Raw genomic sequence first — 21,365 nt, 5'->3', positions numbered from 1 at the left:
CTGCTACCCAGCACCTCTTTTAGCCGAGAACTATAAATAAATCAAATACCTCGACTCTGCGTGTGTACTGGCCTCTAGCACACCGGGTGAAAGAACCTATTTCGGCAAGAGGATTACTCTGCATCCGTGCCTACAATCTGCAGCCTCACGTCTGAAGCCCTCTGTCCGCACTCCGTCAAGGACATTTTCGCTCCTGCCCGTGATGGCCTGAGAAGGCCTCCGCCTCCTGCACTCGGTAGAAGATCGGTGTTGCAGTGAACGCGAGCGGTGATGGAACATGACTTCAGAGGCTCTGGGGCTGGGGGAGAGGCGTTCCCAAGCAGGGAGGTGCCGATGCCGGGCAGGAGCCGGGGCAGGTCCCGCTCGCCGCCCAGGACCGGGGGCGCTCCCGCCCAGGCCAGCCCGCGCGGGGCGGCGCCTGCCCCGGAACCGCCGCGCGGGGCATTGTGGGTGCGCGGCCGCGGCTGCGGCTTTCGGCGGGTCCCGTGAAAATGGCGCCGTAGCGGGAGCGGGAGGTGCCGCCGGTTCCCCGCGCTGCCGACCGGGCGGCGTGTCCTCGCTTCCCTCCGCCACCCCGCCGTGCTCCGGCTCTGCCGCCCGCTCCCGCGCCACCTCCTGCCTCCCGTGCGGCGATGGCGACTCCGGACCAAAAATCGCCCAACGTTCTGCTGCAGAGCCTCTGCTGCCGCATCCTGGGCAAGAGCGAAGGTAACGGCGTCCCCCCGCCATTCCCCCGCCGGCAGCGCTCAGAGCCCGCGGGGGCTGCCCCGGCAGGGCTGGAGAGATGCCGGGCCCCTCGGCAGGGAGGGTCGGCGGCCTCCCAGCCCGGGCAGCGCTGAGGGGCCGGCCGGGCACGGCAGCGGCCCTGCGAGCCGGAGCCCTGCGGCGGGGGGCGGCTGGAGACGGCTCCGTGCCCTCCTCCTCCGGCTCCCCCGGAGCGTGTGGCCGGCTCGTGAAGGCGCTCTCCTCTTCGGGGAGCGGGACACCGGTGCCGGGGTGTTGGGCGAAAGGGGGCTCCGTGTACGGGTTGAGGAACCGCCTCCTCCCGCCGGTGCCTGCCCGAGTGGAGCCATTGACGTGCGCCAGGTCCGCTACAGGTCCTCGGTGTCTTGATGCTGCTTTGAGTCTGCAGCAGGGGAATGAATCTCTTGTCTGTTTGCGTTAGTTTCTCCCTCGCAGTCAAGGCGAAGACTGTTTTTAGTAAGCAGTCGGAGGGGTGGAAAGGAAGGCGTGCATCTGCTGAATCTCCTTTTTAAGTTGCTCTGTTTATCAGCATGGCTCAATAGAGAAACTCATGCAGAAGCTTTTAATGCATCTTTTTTCTTGTATGAGAGGTGACTTTCTCCCTTACAAGTAATGGCTGTCAAGTCCCTTATTCTTTTCTCTCTCCATGCCCCTTTCTTCTGAGAAATCCCTTTAGATATTTCCAGGGTAGTAATGAAGACTTTTGAGCATTACCTGTTATAAAAAATTACTAGAAAAAATGTAAAAAATGGCCTATATATGGATTATTGCTGTCTTAGAAATCTAGAAAGTGTGTAGCAAAGTGCAGATATATATGTTGTCTGTTTCTCAGACTTTGTTTCCATCTGTTGCAGCCAGCATGTCAAGGTCTCACACCCCATCTTTGTCTCAGTTGGAGAGCTATGGGTTTAATGGATGAACTGTTTGGTGAATGAGAAACTGAAACTAGTAGCATGGCCACATCTAGAGAGTTGTAGTCACTGTCTCAATGTCAAAATGAAGATCAATAGGAAGTGGTGTTCCTCAGAGGTCTGTATTGGGATTGACAATGATCAATATCTTTATTAATAACGTAGACAGTGGGCTTGAGAGTGCCTCTGGAAGGTTTGCAGAGGACACCAAGCTGAGCAGTGCAGGTGATGTGCTGAGGGAAGGGAGTGCCATGCAGAGAGACCATGACAGGCTTGAGGAACACACCTGTGTGAACCTCAAGGTTCTGCCCCTGGGTCAGGGCAATCCCCAATATCTATAGAGAGTGGGGGATGAGTGGATTGAGTGCAGTCCTGGGAAGGGTGTGGGGAGTGGATAAAAAATTGGATGAGACAGTAATGTGCATCCTGGAAGGTCAGCATATTCTTAGCTCCCTGAGAAGAACTATGGGCAGCAGGTAGAGAGCAGTGCTGAGTGCCCTCACTGCTCTGCTTTTGTGAGACCCCATCTGCAGTACTGTATTCAGCTCTGGGGCCCCCAGTTCTGAAAGGATGTGAATGTGTTAGAGCAGGTCCAGAGGAGGGCCATGGAAATGGTGAGAGGAATGGAGCACCTCTCCTCCAAAGCAAGTCTGAGAGAGTTGGGGTTGTTGAGCCTCGAGAAGGCTCTGCTCAGAGATCTCATTGTGGCCTTTTGGTGCTTAGAGAGGGCTTATAAGAAAGGCATGTTTTAGCAAGGCCTAAAGTGACAGAACAAGGGGTGGTGATGGCTTTAAACAATTATAGGGTATGTTTAGATTTGACACAGAGAAGTAAGTTTTTACAGTTGGGATTGTGAAGCACTGGAACAGGTTTCCCAGAGGAGTTGTGAATCCCATCCCTGGAAGTGTTCAAGACTAGATTGAATGGGGCTTTGAACAACCTGAGCAAGTGAAAGATGTCCCTGCCCATGTCAGGAGAAGTGGACTAGGTGGTCTTTGAAGGTCCCATCCAGCCTAAACCATTTTGTGATTCTGTGGTTCATCTGAGAACCTTGGTAAAGTTGGTAGGAAATTGGAATCTTTGTCTTCACTGAACTGTTGAGTAGGGACTCCTTCATAGAAAACACTCCATGTATCTCTAAGATATTAAGGGTCTTTTTCAACCTGAATGATTCTATGATCAACAGCTGTTGAATGCTGTGTTTTGTTTTTCAAAATCTTTTCCTTCTCCATTACATTTTTAAGTCTTCTGCAAGGCAGTATTTTTTTTTTCCAGAATCTATAGTATTTCTGTATCAGGAATTCCTGTTGTAAGATTTTATCAGGATATGGCAAATTTCTACTCTTCTCCTATCTACACCAAGTCAGCAGTTTAATGCCTCTTGTGTTCTTCTGTAACCACGTGTTTCATTTAGCAAGTGCTTTAACTGAATTTTAAAGGGTACTTCACATCAGACTACAATTCTAAGGTGCTCTTCTAGCTATTTTTTAAAAGCTCTTACTTGCTTTTAATGTTCTTTGGAAGCTTTTTTTCTGATACAATTGGTATATGTTCTTGTTTAGGAGTATTTCAAACATTTGCTACCAAAAATCTCAAATTATTGTGCTAGTTACTAGTTCTATTTCCAAAAAAAAAAGTTTAAAAAATTGGAAAATAGATTATATTGCTTTAGTGGATGCCTTTTCAAGGACATTATTTCTATAATGTCTAGTCCTGTTTTCTTCATGACTCCTTTTTGTTAGATTTGGCATCTAATCTAAACTCAGTCTAAGCTTGTTTCTTAGTGTTACCTAGGTCTGTGATACTTTAAAAAGTTGAACAGAAATGGAAAACTCTGAGTATCAACCAAAATATGAGTATTGAGGTGAGATAGCTCACTTCTAGCAACTTAGGATCTAGCTTTTTTTTGAAGTCATAGTGTTAATACCTCTCTGTATCTCCTGACTGGAATAATAATTGTATTTACAAGCAGTATGTGCAAAAACATGTAAGAGACCTGGGTATTTTTGTTTTTTAGATGTTGAACCTGTTTATGTGTGTTGGGATTCTGATAATGTAACTATAATCCTTTTTATGTTTGACTAATGAAAGTGGAAATTTTGGCCAAAATCACAGTAAGTTTCTGTGTGCAACCTGTAGTCTGCTCGTCTGCACACTTGAGGATTATCTGAGGACTTCTTTGAAGTGACAGCTAAAAAAAACCTGGGTTGTCTGCCACATTTATCACCCATGTTTTTATGCATGTGACAGATGGGAAGCCTGTTCTTACCCTGCTCTTTATTCCTTTGTTAGGAGGGATGCTAGCACTGAAACCTCAGCCTTCTGAGACAGGATTTCCCTTGAAGCAGTCAACTGTAGTACATGTGTTAGCTCAGCTATAGACTTCAAATGCATAGACACTGATAAATCAAAAATTCTGTGAAAGTCTCAGTATGAAACATGTGTAGTGGTTTTTCCCTCCACCCCCTTGATATCTATGTCCAAGGAATACATAAGACAATGAAGTAATTTTGTTAGCACTAGCATTCTCTGTGTTGAGGAAGATGCATGTATCTGAAGGCGGTAAGGAACCCACTGGATAAGCTATTTAGCATCTTGCTGTTTTTCAGGCTTGTAATTCTTGTTCCTTTCAGCCCAGGATAAGTTTGAAGTGAGGTATTCGTGTGTGGTTAGTGGTCTCTGGGTAGCTTCTCTGCTCCTTGTGTATGGTCAAGTTAGGCTGCTTTGTATATACACATCCTCTTTTTTGAAGCAAACTTTGCAAATGTTATCAGTTTAGTCTTCAGAAAACAATTTATGATGTTCAAATACTCCTACAGAGTTTAGGGGCAAAAACCTTAAACACTTAAGAGATCTTTAAATCTTTTCACTTTTTATTTTTTAAATTGTTAGTAGAGAAACCTCTACTAACAATTCAAAACAAGACGCTGAAAACATCCATCTTAAACCATTTGTGTAGTTAACCTACTGTGAATGTGAAGTACAAGGTGCTGATGAAATTGAGTGAAATTTAATTGGTAAATAATGAAGGAATTGATTGATGATTTAATGGTTGTTCCTGCTTGTGCATTCCCTGAGTTTCTATTTGAAAATCTTTTTGTTCTCTCTTTGTTCCTTCTCAGCACTTTTGTGTTATGTTTGTGAGGAAGCTACAGCTGGAGGAGGAGATGAAGGGTTCTGTTTATATAAAATGTCTGTGTGGTAATTGTTCACTTAAGGCTAAGGTGGGCTTACTCTCCTTCCAAGTCTACATTGTGCAATCCCCTGCCTGAAGTCTTCCATAAACCCTCATCAAGGGATTTTTTGCTTCTGCCTGTGATGGCCTTAGAAGGCTTCCACCTTCTCTGCTAGTTAAAGATTTATGTTGAAGTGAATTTGTGGTTTGATGGACTGTGACTTCAGGCTCTCAGTGGTGAAACCATCTTCTCTCTCTTCCCCCTTTTGGGATCATCCCCTAAAGTGGAGGGCTTGCTTTGTTTCCAGAACCAGTCAACTGCATAGGCCTAGTTACTGGGATTTACTTTTTTGCAAAAGAGTTCTGCCTCTGAGAAATTCATTATAGGGTCTGCTGAGTTATGTGGAAGAACTGTTTAGTTGTTTGTTTGTTTGTTTTTAATTATCTACCTAAACTTTTCTTTCCCTAAAACTAGTGTCTGAAAGCTTTTTGTTGCTGTGCTCTAGCCAGACCTCACGAGGGTGTAAAGCTTTGCATGGTGCTGTGTGTCTGCAGTCAGCCACTGGGATTAGTTGGGGTCTCTGTCCCTGCAGTTGGAGCTGCTGCTGACCTCTCTCTTCACATGTTCTCATAGTGTCTAAGAATTACTGCACTGGCTTTATATTATTTTCTGTGTTTTTCCAGGCTATCCACTCACTTTTATACTTAGACCTGAGAAACTATAGTTTCTATAGTTTTCTTTTCCTCCCCTGGGTTTGCATGCTCCAGCAGTTATACAGTCACATGCCTCTCTTCTGACAGTGATTTTAGTCCTTCTGACAAAGAACTTCTTGTTCTTAGCTGTCTTTCACAAACGTCCTGGTAATCTTAAAACTCTCAGAACTCTTAGTGCCTCCAGTGGAAACAAATGGTCTTGCTGTAAATATTCAAGCTAGATCTGTTTGAGTTTGAAAGCTAAGACTTTTGTGTGCCAAAGTACTATGGGAGGTGTGCATGCTCTAGAAAGTAAAGTAGTATTTCAGTCTTTGGGGAGCAGTTTGCTACCTGAAGTCCATACTGTGGCCTCAATTTAATCTCCAGAGTCAGTGGCAGTTTTGTTATGCTGTTTGATTTTGGGGTTTTAAACTTTGAATTATTGGAATAGATGTTAAAATTTCATGTCTGGGAAAAAGCATAGAGTTCATTCAAAGGGTGTTATGGAGGGAGTTTTACCTATGCTAATAACAGAGCATGGGAGTTGGCAAAAGAGACAAAAATTCACAGTGAAGGAAAGTTCTGAAAAGATTTATGACAGAGTATTTGATAGTCCAGTGGGACAGTACTTAAATCTGTTTACTAGCAATGCAACAAGAGCCAGCCATATTAACAGAATTAAAAAATAGTTATGTTTCCTGTGCTGTGCATCAAAGTTTATGGACAACTTCTAAGTAAGGAAAGATATGGGAGTGTGAGTGGCTTGGGCTTTATTTTGTGCTTATGTTGATTTATTTTCCTTTGTGGGAAAGGAGTCTGGAGACTAAAAAACCAATTAAATTAACAATAAATTTAAAATGCTTCAACTAAAAACTTTCATCAACAGATGAGAAGTTTAAGATAGTTGACTAAATCAGAAGACTGATGTAAAATTAATTTTTTTCAGTAATACTTCATAGAATCTATGACTCTATGAAGTATTACTGAAAAAAATTAAGGGCTTCATTTGGAAGGTATCCTAAAGGTCATCTAGTTCCAACCTTGCTGCCATGGGATGGGACACCTTCTACTATACCAGGTTGCTCAAAACCCATCCAACATGGCTTTGAACACTTCCAGGACAGGAGAGGATATCCACAACTTGTCTTGGCAATCTGCTGTGTCTCACCATCCTCACTGTAAAGAATTTCTACCTAGCATGGTGTTTAAATGTCTCTTTTTTTATTTTTAAATTGTTTCTCCTCCTTGTCCTATTACTATGCCCATGCAAGAAGTTGCTCTCCCTTTTTTATAACCCCCTTTAAGTACTGGAATGCCACAATAAGGTCTCTTCCCAGAGCTTTCTCTTCTCCAGGCTAAACAACCCCAGCCCTCTTAGCCTGGCTTCACAGGAGAGGTGCTCCAGCCCTTTCACCATCTTTGTGGCCTCCAGTGGACCTGCTCTTAACAGGTCCAAGTCTTTTTGTGCTGGGCACCTCCAAGCTGGATGCAGCACTGGAGGTGGGATCTCATGAGGCCACAGTAAAGGAGGGAATCACCTCCCTTGACCTCCTGGCCACCTTTCTTTTGATGCAAGCCAAGGTGTGTATCAGGCCTTCTGGGCTGCAAGCACATGTTGCTGCTTCGTGTCCAGCTTTTCATCCATGAGAACTCCCAAGTCCTTCTCTGCAGGGCTGCTCTCAATGGGTTCTGCCTGTCTGCAGTTTTGTCTGGGATTGCTTCAACCCAGTGCAGCACCTTGCATGTCATAACCAGGCTAGGCCTAGACTTGCACATTTCAAACCCAGTGTTTTCTACAGGAACAAGCAGTTTTGCTCACAATGCATGTAGATTCTCCTTAAGAACAAAATTGTAGTGCTAATGGCATTTCAGGTTAGTTTTCTAGTTTATCATTATATGCTGTGTTAATGCAATTGCCCTTTCCCCATGTAATACTTCATAGTAATGTAGAACATCTGATGAGTAAAAACAGAGGAGATATAGTAGCATTGCTGTCTTGGCAAACGTCATATGTACTCACGGTATGTAAGAGAAGTTGAAAAGTTTTCAGCTTTTCTTCCTGGATTAATTTTGTAACAAACACTGTTATAGGAAAGAAGTTTGTTGCTTGGGTTTTTTTCCTTCAATATGTGTTTTTGGCAGCATCTGTATCTAAAGTCATTGGCAGCAATAATTTTTCCCTGGTCAGTACCATTCCTACAGCACTGAATGCAGTTTAGTGTAATTGTTTCACAATAATTTTGTATTTGTTTTTAAGGAAAGTGGTTGTCTGGGATGATGGACAGCTGACTGGAGAGTTTGCTAGTCTTTGAAGTCTTTCAAGAAGGAAAGAAATAGATTTAGCTAAACTTTCTTTAATGTGGTCCTGTAGTTTAGAAATTGTTTATAGACATATTTAAATAACTAAACGTCTTCAGGAAAAAATTTTCTCACAATGATTTAGAGAAACAGTTTCAATTACTACTTAGGTTTTTCAGGACTTCCCCCTGCCCGCTTTTGAAAACTTAATTTTAATTTAACCAATAACCAACCTTATTTAAAGAAATAGGTAAGAGTATAAAGTGAATTTCAATTTACTTCCCTAAAATTATAGGTAATTCTAGAAGCTTCTTTATAGCAAAAGTTTGCTGAATTTCAGCATGTACTCTGAAATACGGCTTTCTTGCAAGTAATAATTGGCTAATTATCTCTTTGTCTCATGAATTTTTCCTTTAAATTTTATATTTAGTCCTATTTCTTCTTGCTTTCTTTACAACTAGAGCATTGCTTCTATGTATTTTTTTTCATGTGCTACGCTTGTATTTTCTTCAGCTTTAAAGTGCTGTTACCTGGCTTTTGAAGTAGTTCAATTCTAATACTGCATTATGTGTAGGAATGTTTGAATGGCTGTGTGGAGTATAGATCTTTGAAGGATTGATGGGTTGCTTTGTTCAAAGGAGACAGTTTTTAAATTTTCATATTTTTTTTTGTGATTCACAAGTGACAGTTCTCTGTTCAGCTGTGTGGCTGCTTATCAGTGTCATTAATTGTGTGTGTATTCCTTAAGGGATCTAGTCTGAAGAGAAGTGGCTGTTTCTGTCTGCATTTTCTGCTCTGATCGGACCTCTGGAAATCAAGTCTCGATCAACCCCTTTAGCCTTCAGACAGCTGCATCAGATATATTGAGCTTGCTGTTATGTAACAGAGTCATGCTGTAATCATTTTCTGATGAAGGCTGTTCAAATAGATAGATGGCTGTATATTTCAAGTATATCTGCTGTCATAATGATGATTCTTTGAGGAGGAAAGCAATTAGATGTGCCTGTTAGTTAAACTCTGTGAATTTTTATTGTACTGACACATATCTGTATTTAGTTGTGTTTAATCACTTTAGGTACTGAAGTTATTTTACGAATTTATGAGAAATAATCTGCTGAAGAAACACCCACAGCAGGATTTTTTGTTGTTAAAAGGAAACTGGACTTGATATGAATAAAACATGAAAATCTGAATTAAATAAAATAGAAAACCAGTCTTGCTACAGAACTGTTGAAATGCTGGTGCAAATCAGCAATGCATAAAGAACAGATAATTTTCCCTGTTTTCAGTAGTGCAACAGGTTTAAAAAGCAGGATTTGTTGGATGGAATTGTAGTCTTTCAACTAGAGATCTTTCTCAAATGCCTGGTTAGGGCAGTATGGAAAAGGCTATACTAAGCTTCAGTGCTTTAAGTAGTCTTGCTGTGGTTGGTGTTGAAATAGAAGGTTGCTACAGGTGGTAATAGATTTTCCTTAAAACTTCCCCATTACAGGAAAAGCTTGCCCCTTTCCTATACACTGCCAAGTACACAGTTGAGGAATTAATGGAACATATGCTGTTTGGGATAACTTAGTGCCAATATTTGATTTAAAATGGCCATGCAGAATACTTTTTAAAATCTTGAGTTCTGTTGTGACATGCATTTAACTTAAGAATTACACAGAAATGCTTCCTCATATTTAACTCTTCAAACCTATTTCATCGGTAGCTGGGCTATTACATTTTTATGTTTGTATTTTCAAAACCTTATTGCAGTTGAAATGTTGCTTAGTCTAACAGTAGAGGAGGCATTTGTCATAGACATTTGTGACCTTAGAGTAATAGTGGCATTTTCTTCTCTGACAATAGAACCAATACTCTTGTTCCTTCTCTAGGCCAGTATTGTCAAATACTGTTAAATGTTACTGATTTTGTCTGAGCAAACTGTTTTCCTGATTGTGTGAGGTATTTCTTTGTGTGAATTGGTTAATGCTTGCTGTTCTACAGTTATATTCTGGTGGATTTGGACCAGTGCATGACATTTATAGTACAATACAATATAAAATGGACATTCAAGAAGAATGTAGGGCATTCAAACACAATCTAGCACATTGTGACTTTCAAATTTCAAACCTCTTTCCATAAGCTTTTGAAGATTTTAATGCATTTAATCCATGTTTGACTCCTAGTATCTCTAAGGTGTTTTTTTCTTTCCAGTTGCAAATATTAGTTAAGAGATGGTAAATGCTTAAAATATTCTAGTCCTCCTCCAGTGGTCCTTTACCTTATTTAATTTTTCTGTTCCTTTTGTACATATTTGTCCTGACCAGCATCCTTGGCTGAACCTTTGCTGCATTACTTGGCAGTTTTCCCTGGGAGCTGACTGCTCAACTGACTAAATAAAACACACAAGGATGTGATGCATTTGCACACATAATGTTATATACAGAACAGATAATATCCAGCGTTGCTTAGATGGGTTTCTTTCCAGAAGTAAAAAGATTCAAGTGTGGCAAGCACACTTGGATATTTTCTTGTGTACCTTTTTCCTTGTGTTATTACAGTTGTTTCTAGATAAGGAATAAAAATCTATCTGACGTTTTGTAGGGGCACTTGACATGTCTGTAGGCTTATTGTTTGATTTTCAGGTTGATAAATGGGAATATGACTATGCTGTAGAAGCATTAATATTGACCTGGCCCTATCTTGGTGTTACCAGACTGTTAGTTTTCCCAGAAAGCGAGATACTTGAACTAAAACAGTGCTTTTCAACAACAAGATTAAAAACATAGTTATTGCATTAGTAAGAAGCAGTGGAAGGAGGTCACTGATTTGTGACCTCTGTGTTAGTATATGCAGTATGCATTGGGATGTGATGCTGGTATCTCTGAGCTGGCTTTGAACCAAATGGTGAAGCCATTCAAGCTGTTTTAAACAAAACCAAACCAAGATGCAAACTGGTAAAACCACTGTTGTGGATATCTGAGTGAGGATCCACGGGTAGGTGGTGAACATGAATGTATTGCTGTGGTGTGTGAGCTGGACTGTGTGACTGTGTGCCGGGTCCCACAACATTTCTGTCAATGGGGAGGGGCAGAGCCAGTTAAGTGTGCAAGTGCTCTCTAGTAACTGGGCAGAGCTGTCTCTTTCAGCTCAGAATAGGAAGGGCTTATTCACAAATTTTGATGCAGTTATTTGTGGAGTGTGTACAGGTGAGTGTGTTTGAAATATCACATTAATACTATAATAAACTGGACTTTACTGCCCTCTGGTTAGAAGTGTGCCTAAAAATTGCAGCACAGCGTTATGAGATCTAAGCTGGATATGTTTTTGCTGCTTTCAGACATAGCAATGTAATCTCATGTCTCACTTTTTTTAAAATTAGTTTTAATAGAACTATAGCTTTCTACTTAACTGACAGAGTTTTCTTTTTCTTTTAGCTGATGCAGCCCAGCAGTTTCAGTATGCAGTGAGAGTTATTGGGAGCAATTTTGCTCCCACTGTTGAGCGTGATGAATTTCTTGTAGCGGAGAAAATCAAGAAAGAACGTAAGTACATCTTGTTCCTTTCTTAGAAACACAAAATTCTTTTTGAAGTTTATCAGGTTATTTCTCCGAAAAGGGGACATCTCTGCTTCACAGATAGTTATCTAATCTATTATTAATGCTTTCTTTCTGAAAATCTCATGATGTAAATGCCATTAATTTCCTAGTAAATATTCCTGAGTGGCTATTTGTATTCACAGCTCAGATTTTTCTGAATACTCAGCTTAAACTTTCCTTGCTGCTTTGTATCTTAGCCATTGTGAAGACAGAGAGCAGTGACTTCTGCACTCCATTCACCTTAATAGTACTTGGAAATGATGAATTCATAGTTCCTCTTAGAAGAGTAAAAGACGGATATTTTTGAGATGTGCACCTCAGGAATGTTGCACGTTGGCACATTTAACTTCACGAGCACCTCTGTGAAACTTACTGAATGAGCATCCTGGGAACTGATGGAATGGTTTGTGACTTAGCTGACTTGCCTTCAGTTTCTCTACAAGTTTTCTGCAACCACCTTCTTAAAAACAAAATCAGACCATGACATTGTAAGGGATGTTACATTTCCAATCCATTGTGCACTCTGCAGCTCTTGAGTCATGTGTTGCTCTGTGTGTATTCAAAGGGGATGTGATGAATGCTTCTTGAAAAGCCAAATACTGCTTTCAGCAGATTCTGCTGCACAGTAGGATGTCCAGAAACAATTACTTGAATTGTACTAATGAAATTAAGACTTCGTATTTGAGCTTTGAATATTCAGAGATTGAATTAGGATAACTGACGTCAGTGGTTATAACTGGTTTAAGGTCCATGTGTATTTTTTGCTAATGCAGAGCTTCCGTGACTTGCTGACAGACAAATAAACCCATTAGAATTCCTCTAGCTACAACTCCAAAACACTGAAATCTCCAATATATACTTTCTGCCATAGTTTGGCTGTTTTGTAGACAGCACAGCATGTATTCTTTGGGCCTCTTTTCTGAAGAGGACTGTCTCCCTCATCCTGCTCCCCAACTTCAGCTGGATATATGTCCTTCCAACTTTACATTTATTTTGGAGATACCACACAAGTGATGACTTACCTGGCAAAGTGTACTTACCAGTGACATTTGATGCTAATTAACATTTCTAACATTTAATAGCTATTTTTCTTATCACTGAAGTTTCTTCAGATGTCTTTATTGTCTTGGTTTTCTTTTAACATGGCTCTTTCTGATGCAACATAGCTTTTTAAGAAATCCTAGTTGAAAGATGTCTCCTCTGAGAAGGTACTTCTGTAACTGGCATTGATTTGAGACTATTATTTTTGTAATACATGAGAGTTGTGTGACCCTGGAATTCTACCTGACTTGCAGCAAATGGCATTACTACTTTTTTCCTTGGTTTTATTGCCTAAAATAGGAACAATTACACTCTAGTTTTGGAGCAATTACATGTAGTTTGTTATAACATTCTTTAACGATTATCTACTTTCAGTTGTGTCTTCAGTCCCTTGGGTCCCTAAATCTGCTGAATGGCAGACTAGACTTTATCAGGACAAAAAATGTATCTTTTGATTGAATTAAGAAAAGCAGATACTTATACTGAGTCACTTTGATTGCAAGAATTCTGAGGGCTGGAATACAGATAAGATGGAAACAGTGTTTAAGTAAATACAATGAAACAGTCTGGCATCATGAAGCTTTCTTGGTTGCATTTTATAATTTACCTCAAGTATATGTTAAGACATGACTGTTACACTTCTTTCAAATTTTTAATCTACTTTTTTTTTTTTAATAGTTGTGCGACAAAGAAGGGAAGCAGATGCTGCTTTGTTTTCAGAACTCTACAGAAAACTCGGTTCACAGGTAGTTTAATAAATGTGTAAAGAGTAAAGAAACTGAAAGCACTCATAAGCATCCTTCTGATGTTAGAGTTGTTTTGGAGAGTGCTCAGGTCATGAGCAATATTTTTTCTGGGAGGATGGTTAAATATTCAAACTGCTTGCCTAGGAAAGTTGTGGAGTCTTCATCCTTAGAGACAAGTCAGAACTTGACTGGACACAGTCATGGGCAACCTGCTATAGATGACCTGGTTTTGAACAGGGGGTTTGGACCAGACAACTTCTAGAGATGCCTCTCAATCATAGCTCTATTTTTACTGTTTGATTCAAGTTATATAAAGAGGTACTTCATATGAAGAAAGGGACTCTATAAAAGTAAAGGGATCATTTTGTAGGTAAAACTGATGAATTTTCTCATAGTTTATTTTACAGAAATGCCTTGCAGTGTACTGATTTTACTAATCTAATATTCTCATGCATCTGAGTTCTTAAGTGCTCCAGGTCTTTTAATGTTCAAGGTTAAGGGTTTGCTGACTTGGATGGCTCTAACACCAGTGTTAATCAAAGAACACTGCATGCCAATATTCTGACTAAAGATGTTAGTGTGTGGAAAACCTTTAACATGATAATGCTAAGATTAAGATTACAAAAAAGGTATTCTCTGGGGAGTATGACTAGTCAGAACTTGGTTCTCTTCCTTCCCTCTTCCGTACTTGACTTGCCCTTTACTTTGTTAGTGTTTGGACTCGTTACTGAGTAAGTTGTCCTGGTTTCAGTATCCTGTGGGTTTGTGTATTAATTGCACTGGTTTGTACAGCAGAGCACTGATTGGCAGCCAGCTCTTAATACAGACTTTGTGTAACGTGTCTGTAGCTTATGTACTGCATTACCATTTGGCAAGCAAAGTGATGCAGAGCATGATGACTAATCTTTGGAACAAAATGCCTTGCCTGTGTTATATGTCTGCTTATTCTTCTGAATGTAATGCAAGCTATCTCCTCGTATTTTACTGCCTCCTCAAACATTTCAGGTTCTTCTTTTTTTTTTTCTCTGCTAACATCTTGTGTATGTGAAATAGTATAATGTCTTCTTTAAAATTCACACAACCAATTATTATTTAATCTGCTGTTAGGTTTATTGCTAATGGTGTACAATCATTTCCTTTTCCTATGAGCATAGGGAAGGGCTTAAAGGGATATATATGTTTTCTGAATCAATGAGGCTCTTCTTCCAACATTTCTCTTGAAAGCAGTTGGGAGGGGGAAAAAAAAGAGCGTGAATGTGTTTTAACTTTCTCATCTATTACTCCAAACAGGGCAGGAGGTCAGTGCTTATTTTTATGGCAGCCTGCCAGTTGAGCAAACCACTTTTCTTGGAGCACTTGGATTTATTCTGTCCTGGCGAGTAGAAGAAGCAGTTGCTGCTCCTTCTTCACCACTCGTTTGTCAGTTGCTGTATTAGTTACTTGCAGCAGATGCAGTACCTCTACTTTTGCTTCTTCTTGAGATTAAAGCAGAAGATAAGAGAATTGTGCTCTACATAATAATATAGAATGTCTTCTTTTATATAAAAATGTAGAGCTTTGGTAAATTATGTTGCTTCATAAGGGATGAAGTCTGTATTGAATCTTGATATGACTCAAGTTTCCCTTATATTCAACATTGCTCAGTATTGCAGATCATAAGCTGATCAATACTGTGAGGGAGTTTGTATAAGTTTCTTTGACTCAGCCTAATGTCCATCATAAGGTTCTATGTCCTTGGTAAATTCAGGTGCAAGTGTTAGTGTCATAGAACTATGGAGTAGCATATCTAGGAACATGCATATTTAAAATAAATCATTTCAGTGGTTGCTTTCATTTTAAAGTACTCTGTAGCTTGGGCTTTAACTGAAGTTGGACAGCATTTTGCTGAGATCTAAAACTGCAGACAGTCTTATTCTAAAAGTCTGTGTGTGTCTTTTTGCTGAAGACTATATTGTGTATTCCTCAAGTTTCATATTAACAGTGTCTCTGTCTTGAGTTATTAAAAAATTGGTAGCTCTCTTAAATGGCATTTAAAGTAATAGAAATCAAAACCCTCACTTTCGAGGCCTCCCTGTAAAGGAGAGTGGAGGGGAGAAAGGAGAAAAGATAGTTCCTTGCTTAAAACTTCACCAAGAGTTTTCCTTTTTCACAGTTAGGTTAAATTAATGGCTGCATCTGAGATGTTTTAAGTGGGTGAGAGTGTGTGGGAATTCTGGTAACAGTTCAACTCTGTATAAACCTCATTCTTAGTAGCTATGAATTTTAAATTGAGCCTGCTTGCTGATCTCAGAGCAGGTGAGAATGATTTGAACACAGTAGAAAAAATTCATAAAATTAGCAATACAGAGGCTGCACTGCACATTCCCAGTTTATTCAAAAAATGTGGCTCTGAATTATTCTTATTTATCTGGAAAGTTTATTTGTATGCATAGTTGGATAATTAAGAAGAATTTTGTTCTTATCAAGAGTTGAACTTATTTATGCTTGTCTTCATTTTTCTTTGAAGGGCATTTTGAAAAACAAATGGTCAATACTCTACCTCCTGCTTAGCCTTAGTGAAGATCCACGTAAACAGTCTAACAAGGTAGGTGAGGAGACTTTTGTTGCTTCTGAGAAATAGGAAATATGTGTCACTTATTAGATGTCTTCAAGAATCATTATCCAGACTTGAGCAATACCTCAAGGATGTTTTCATGATATCTGTGTGTGAGGCTGAAGGGAAGAAAACACTTGTTAAGTATCTGTAATATTTGGTGTAGTTTTCTTACAATATATAAATGTAAAAATATGAGCTGTCCAACATGTGCAACTGAAGTTGTGAGTGTATTAGATGGGTGGTTTTTATGTTTATTTTCTACTTGGTGGTGTGATGTCTGCTCATGTGATAGTGAGTTTTAAATGGAGTAGGGAAAGCAAAATGCAGTGCAGCGCTGCTGGCACCAAAGTGCTTTTTGCAGCTATTGCTAATGATTTGCAGGCAAAAAGAAGTTGTGTTGCTAAAATACTGTTGCTCACTGTAAGGCACTTTTTTATCATGATAATTGCATCAGCAAATTTTTCTTTGCATAAACAAGGTCTTCAGATATTTCTTGTGTGGTTGATATTACACGTCTATTAACTGAAGATGTAACTTAAAGCAATTCCCACATCTTTTTTTTTTATTATTCCTCCCTTTTCAAATCCTTTTCAGGTATCAAGTTATGCCACGCTTTTTGCTCAAGCATTGCCTCGGGATGCTCACTCAACCCCTTATTACTATGCCAGGCCTCAGACCCTTCCATTGAATTACCAAGACCGCAGTGCTCAGTCTGCCCAGAGTTCCTGCAGCATGGGGAGCAGTGGGATCAGCAGCATCAGCCTGTATGCCCTAAATGGGCCAACTCCAACTCCACAGTCACTCATTCCAGGGTAAATTTCACCTTTCAGATAGCTTTGGAGAAGACTTGCCTTTTTTCTTTCCTTCACTGTCTGTTTTTGTGTGCAATTGGAAATTCCACTTTAGGTGAAGAGAAACTAAGTTCTGAGCTGAGCAGTTCAGAATATCAAGTGCTGGCATATGACCATATGAAGCCATAAATGGCTGTCCAAATGTGTCCATTTTTAATCACTATCTTCTCGTCCTCTAATTTTCCTTCCCACCCCCAAGAGTTGTGAAACAAACACAAAATCACAAGATACATTTTCAGGAAGGATCAAAGCTTTTTTTTGAGTTGAAGACATATTTTTTTAGTAGAGTGTATTTGACATGAGTTATTAAATTCATATTATGGAATTAGTGCTGACAGAACTGGATTTTATTGTTGTTAGTAGGCTTTGCAAATGCTGCAGTAGTGATAAGATGAGGTAGTTCAGCATTCTGGAAGTGAAAGCATGGTAAAAGGCAGAATTTCATCCTTGGACTTCAAGGTAGGAGATGTGGGGCTCTTCTGGGATCTTCTTGGGAAGATCCCCTGAGAGGCTGCCTTGGAGGAAAGAGGGATTAAGGAGGGAACAGAATAGGATATTCCTGTTTGAAGGGAGCTACAATGATCATCTGGTTCAATGCTGGACTAGAACACTGGTTGGTATTCAAGGATCACCTCCTGCAAGCTTAAGAAAGAAATGGGCAAGGAGGAATTAAAAGTGGCAGGAAGCCTGCATGGAGAAACAAATTGTTTCTGACAAAACTCAGATATAAAAAAGTGTACAAAAGATGGAAGCAGGGCCAGATGCAAAGGAGCATCCAGGGGCAGAGGGACTGCAATGAAATCCTAAACTGACCTAGAGGTTCATCTGTCCATGAAGGAAAACAGCAGATATTTCTGCAACTACATAAGCAGTAAAGGAAGGCTAGAGAAAACATGGGCCCCTGTTCAAGGGGCATGGACTTAGGTGGCACATATGGAAGAAGTTGAGGTACTTGGTGCTTGCTTTGCCTTTTTGCTGGTAAAGTCAGTGCAGGACCCTGAGACCCTTGGGAAAGTCTTTGTTGCTCTGAAAGCATGTCCAGATGTGTGATGGACAAGAAGGGGGGCACTAGGAGTAGTCAGCACAGAATTCAGAGCAATCTTACAGCCTTCTTTGCTGAGATGACTGATTTGATGAACAAGGGGAAAGCAGTAATGGTTGCTTATTTCAACCTTAAGGCTTTTAATGCTGTCTACCTGTGACAGCCTTATTGACAGACTGAATAAAATATGGACTAGGTAAGGTGACAGTGAGGCGAACTGAACCTGCTAGACTCAAAACGATTACCATCAGTGGCACAAAGTCCAGTTGGATCCCAGTCCCTAATGGTATAACCAGAAGCTGCATCCTTCGTCCCACCTGATGGCACAGAGTGAGTCTTTGGCAACTTTGCAGATGATATAAAGCTGGGAGGAGTGGTTGTTAAAGGAGGTTGTTAACCTGCTTCTCAGAGGGAGCTCAGTGGGCTTCAGAAACAGGCTGACAGGAACCTGCTGAAGTTCAAAGTCTTGTACCTAGGAAGGAATAACTCCATGCACCAGTACATACTGTGTGCTGACTGATTGCGAAGCAATTTTGCAGAAAATGTCCTGGGATTCCTGGTAGGCACAAAGTTGAACATGAGTGTGCAATGTGTGGTAAAGAAGGCTAAGAGCTTCCTGGGTTGTGTTATGGAAGACATCACCAGTAGGGTGAGGCAAATAAAACTTCTCATTGCTCAGTACTGATGAGGACACATCTGAAATGCTGGGTCCAGTTATAGTATAAAGAGAAGATATAGGCAGGCTGGCAGAGTGTGGAGAAGGAAGCCCAAAACTATATAAGGGGTTGAAGCATCTGACAGGTGAGGGGAAGCTGAGTCAGACCTGGAGTTTTTCAGCCTGGAGAAGAAAAGTCTTGGGATCTTACATATATAATGGTATGACAAGGGGCATAAGAAGACTGAACTAGACTGTTTTGGGTCAGGGAGAGAACAAGTGGTAACTGGCAAAATACGTGAGTTGTGAATCACAGTTAATCAAAAGGGAAAAAGAAAAACCTTTTTATATTAAGATGGGGATGTATGTTTAAGGGTGGGAGCATATTGTGAAACACTGAAATGAGTTGCCCAGAGAGGTTGTTTAGTCTCCATGCTTGAAAATATTAAAAATATGACTTGAGCAATGTACCAGCTAGCCTTCTGTAGTTGATCTGCTTTGATCAGAAGGCTTGTAGGAGGTGATCTCCAGAGGTCACTTCTAGCCTCAATCATTGTATAATACTGATACAATACAGAAAGATATGTCAATGAGGTTATTTCTTGTATCTGCTCGCTTAAAAATATCAGCGGAACCTACCCTCTTTCTGGCATATTCTTGTTCTGACCTGCTCATACTGTTCCATTTTATTGCAATTTCACTGTGCTCTTTAGTCCTGTAGTCTGTGAGCTGAACAACCCCAATTAAAGCTTTCTGTAAGTTTCATTCCTCCTGAATTTCTTTGTACCTGTTTTTCTTTTTTCTAGAGCTACATTCTTCTGAACAGCCAAAATTCAGTGTTGTACTTTGAGGCCTTACTAATGCTAAACACAGCAGAGCTCAGTCTTCAGCACTGAGACCAATTGTTCTCAGGAGAGGTGGCTTCCTCGGCTGGCAGATGTGGTCAGGGGGCAGAATGGATCTACTGTAATTTAGGAGGGAGAAATTACAGACCTGTTGACCCACTTAGATGCTCACACTTGTGTGGGACTGGATGGCTTACCAAGATACTGTCCATCATTTAATCAGTCCTGGCTAACCAGGGAAGTCCTGGACGACTGGAGCTTGTCCAGTGTGACGATTTTTCACAGTTAAGACTTTCTTTGTGAAAAAAATTGACAAATTTGAAAGGAAGTGAAATTGGAAGTTGCCTGGATAGTCCCTCCTTGATTACATCTTCAGGCACTTGATACAAACTATCTGAAAGAATAGAGTAGCAGGAAAGTGAGCTTTCTCCTCTCTCTCTATTTTCCTTTAGTTCTTTGACATGTAACTACATCTGCAGGTAATAACAAAATTTAAATATTTAGGTTTTGCTACTATGACTATGTTTATTATTTTTAAAGTACCTTCACTTTTAACCTATTTCAGTGTAATTATGCGTTTCATCAAAGTTAATCTTTGATATAAAATCATGTATGTCAAACTTACACTTCCCTTTTCTACAGCTGGGGCCTTTTTTGAAAGTGTAGGCTTACAGGAAAAAATAAATTGCTTTTGTGTTCTCTACCCTTTTTTAAGGTTCCTTTATTAAACCACCCCTACCCTCCTCTCCCCCCCAACAAAACATTTGCAAAAAACTTGGGGCATCTTTCAGAATTTGCATCACTCCACACCATGTAATGGGTATAGAATGAAAGTTTTTAAAGGTGTTCTTTCCTTTTATCCTTTTAGACAATCCTATCAAGCTCCGGGTGTTGGAGATTGCCTCCGTCAGCAGCTAGGTTCACGTCTTGCATGGACTTTAACTGCAAGCCAGCCTTCCTTACAAAGCACTACCTCAAAAGGCTTTTCAAACGCTGTCTCTCGTGGTGTGCCGAGGTCGAGGCGAGAAGGGGATACAAGTGGTGAGCAAAGATGTGTTTGTTAAAGATAAGATTTTTTTACAGTCATTATCTATATCCTCCATTATCTTTTAGATTATTTTGGGATCATAGTATGTTGATTTTTTGAAGAGTGTTTTTCTAGGATGTGCTTAATAGAAGGATAGCAGCAAATGTGCAATTACTAGTGTGTTTGACCACAGTCTCTTTGGCTGGTTGTTAATTTCTTTCTGCACTGGTTTGATCTGGTCTTTTGAAAAGACTGAGTTCATTCCTGTGTTTGTCGTAGTTAAGTGATTGTAATATGTGAGCAATGATCATTCTTTTGATGATCAGAGAAAATGCTACTGTTTTTAGAGTCAGAGAGCTCAGTAAACAGAACGTGTTGAAATACTCATCTGTTTGTGGTTCTGTGTCTTTCAGAACTTGGAAATGTGAACTGGAATATAGAGCTCTTAAACCTCATTCTTCTTTAGATTAGCATACTGTATACAGTGGTTGTGTTTAGAACAAGTGACATAAAATATTATCAATAAAATTAAAAAATATAAATATGGACTTGTGGAATCACAGAATGATTTGAGATGGAACGTACCTTAAAGATCATCTTGTTCCAACTCTCCTGCTGTGGGCAGGGACACCTTCCACTAGACCAGGTTGCTCAGAGGGCCTTCCAGATTATCCTTGAACACTTCCAGGAATGGAGCATTCACACCTTCTCTGGGCAACCTGTTCCTATGCCTTATCAGCCCTTACAGTCAAGAATTTCTTCCTAAATTCCTAAGATTGCTAATTTACATCCATGATTAAGTGTGTGTAAACTTGAAGCTGATGTCTAAAGGATCTATTCTGAATTTACACAAGTGCAGCTAAGGAGGAATTGTTTAACAGGTGATCTCTCTGTCAACTCTTACTGTAAAACTAAGTTCTGAATAAGTGAGCTGGTGGCAGATGCTGTCATCCCATAGCGCCATTATTCTCTGGCAGAGAAAGATAAGAGATGCAGGCTTTTGTTTGTGGTGTTTTGGTTTTGTTTGTTTTTAACTTCTCTACAAGTAAGTGTGGATATTGAGGAACTAAAATATAGCCTGTCTGCCAGCCTCTGCATCTTTGAGTATCAGTGTACAAAGCAGTGGCTTATAGATCAGAGTTGTACCGGTGTATCTGAGG

The 21,365-nt window shown here is 40.3% G+C and overlaps 1 protein-coding gene across 1 annotated transcript in view; it reads left to right on the top strand.

Moving 5' to 3' along the window:
- Window positions 1-491: 491 nt before the first annotated feature.
- Window positions 492-21,365, top strand: part of TUBGCP3 (tubulin gamma complex component 3) — a 48,669-nt gene continuing 27,795 nt past the window's right edge. Inside the window, exons 1-6 of the mRNA XM_084224038.1 lie at window positions 492-708; window positions 11,241-11,348; window positions 13,122-13,189; window positions 15,696-15,773; window positions 16,380-16,597; window positions 20,047-20,219. Coding sequence (XP_084080164.1) covers window positions 633-708; window positions 11,241-11,348; window positions 13,122-13,189; window positions 15,696-15,773; window positions 16,380-16,597; window positions 20,047-20,219 — 721 coding nt within the window. The 5' untranslated portion in view covers window positions 492-632. The remainder of the gene's footprint in view (window positions 709-11,240; window positions 11,349-13,121; window positions 13,190-15,695; window positions 15,774-16,379; window positions 16,598-20,046; window positions 20,220-21,365) is intronic.

This window comes from Fringilla coelebs, assembly GCF_963513975.1.
Source record: "Fringilla coelebs genome assembly, chromosome: 2".
NCBI classification, from domain to species: Eukaryota; Metazoa; Chordata; class Aves; order Passeriformes; family Fringillidae; genus Fringilla; species Fringilla coelebs.
This window is presented reverse-complemented; position numbering and strand designations above follow the sequence as displayed.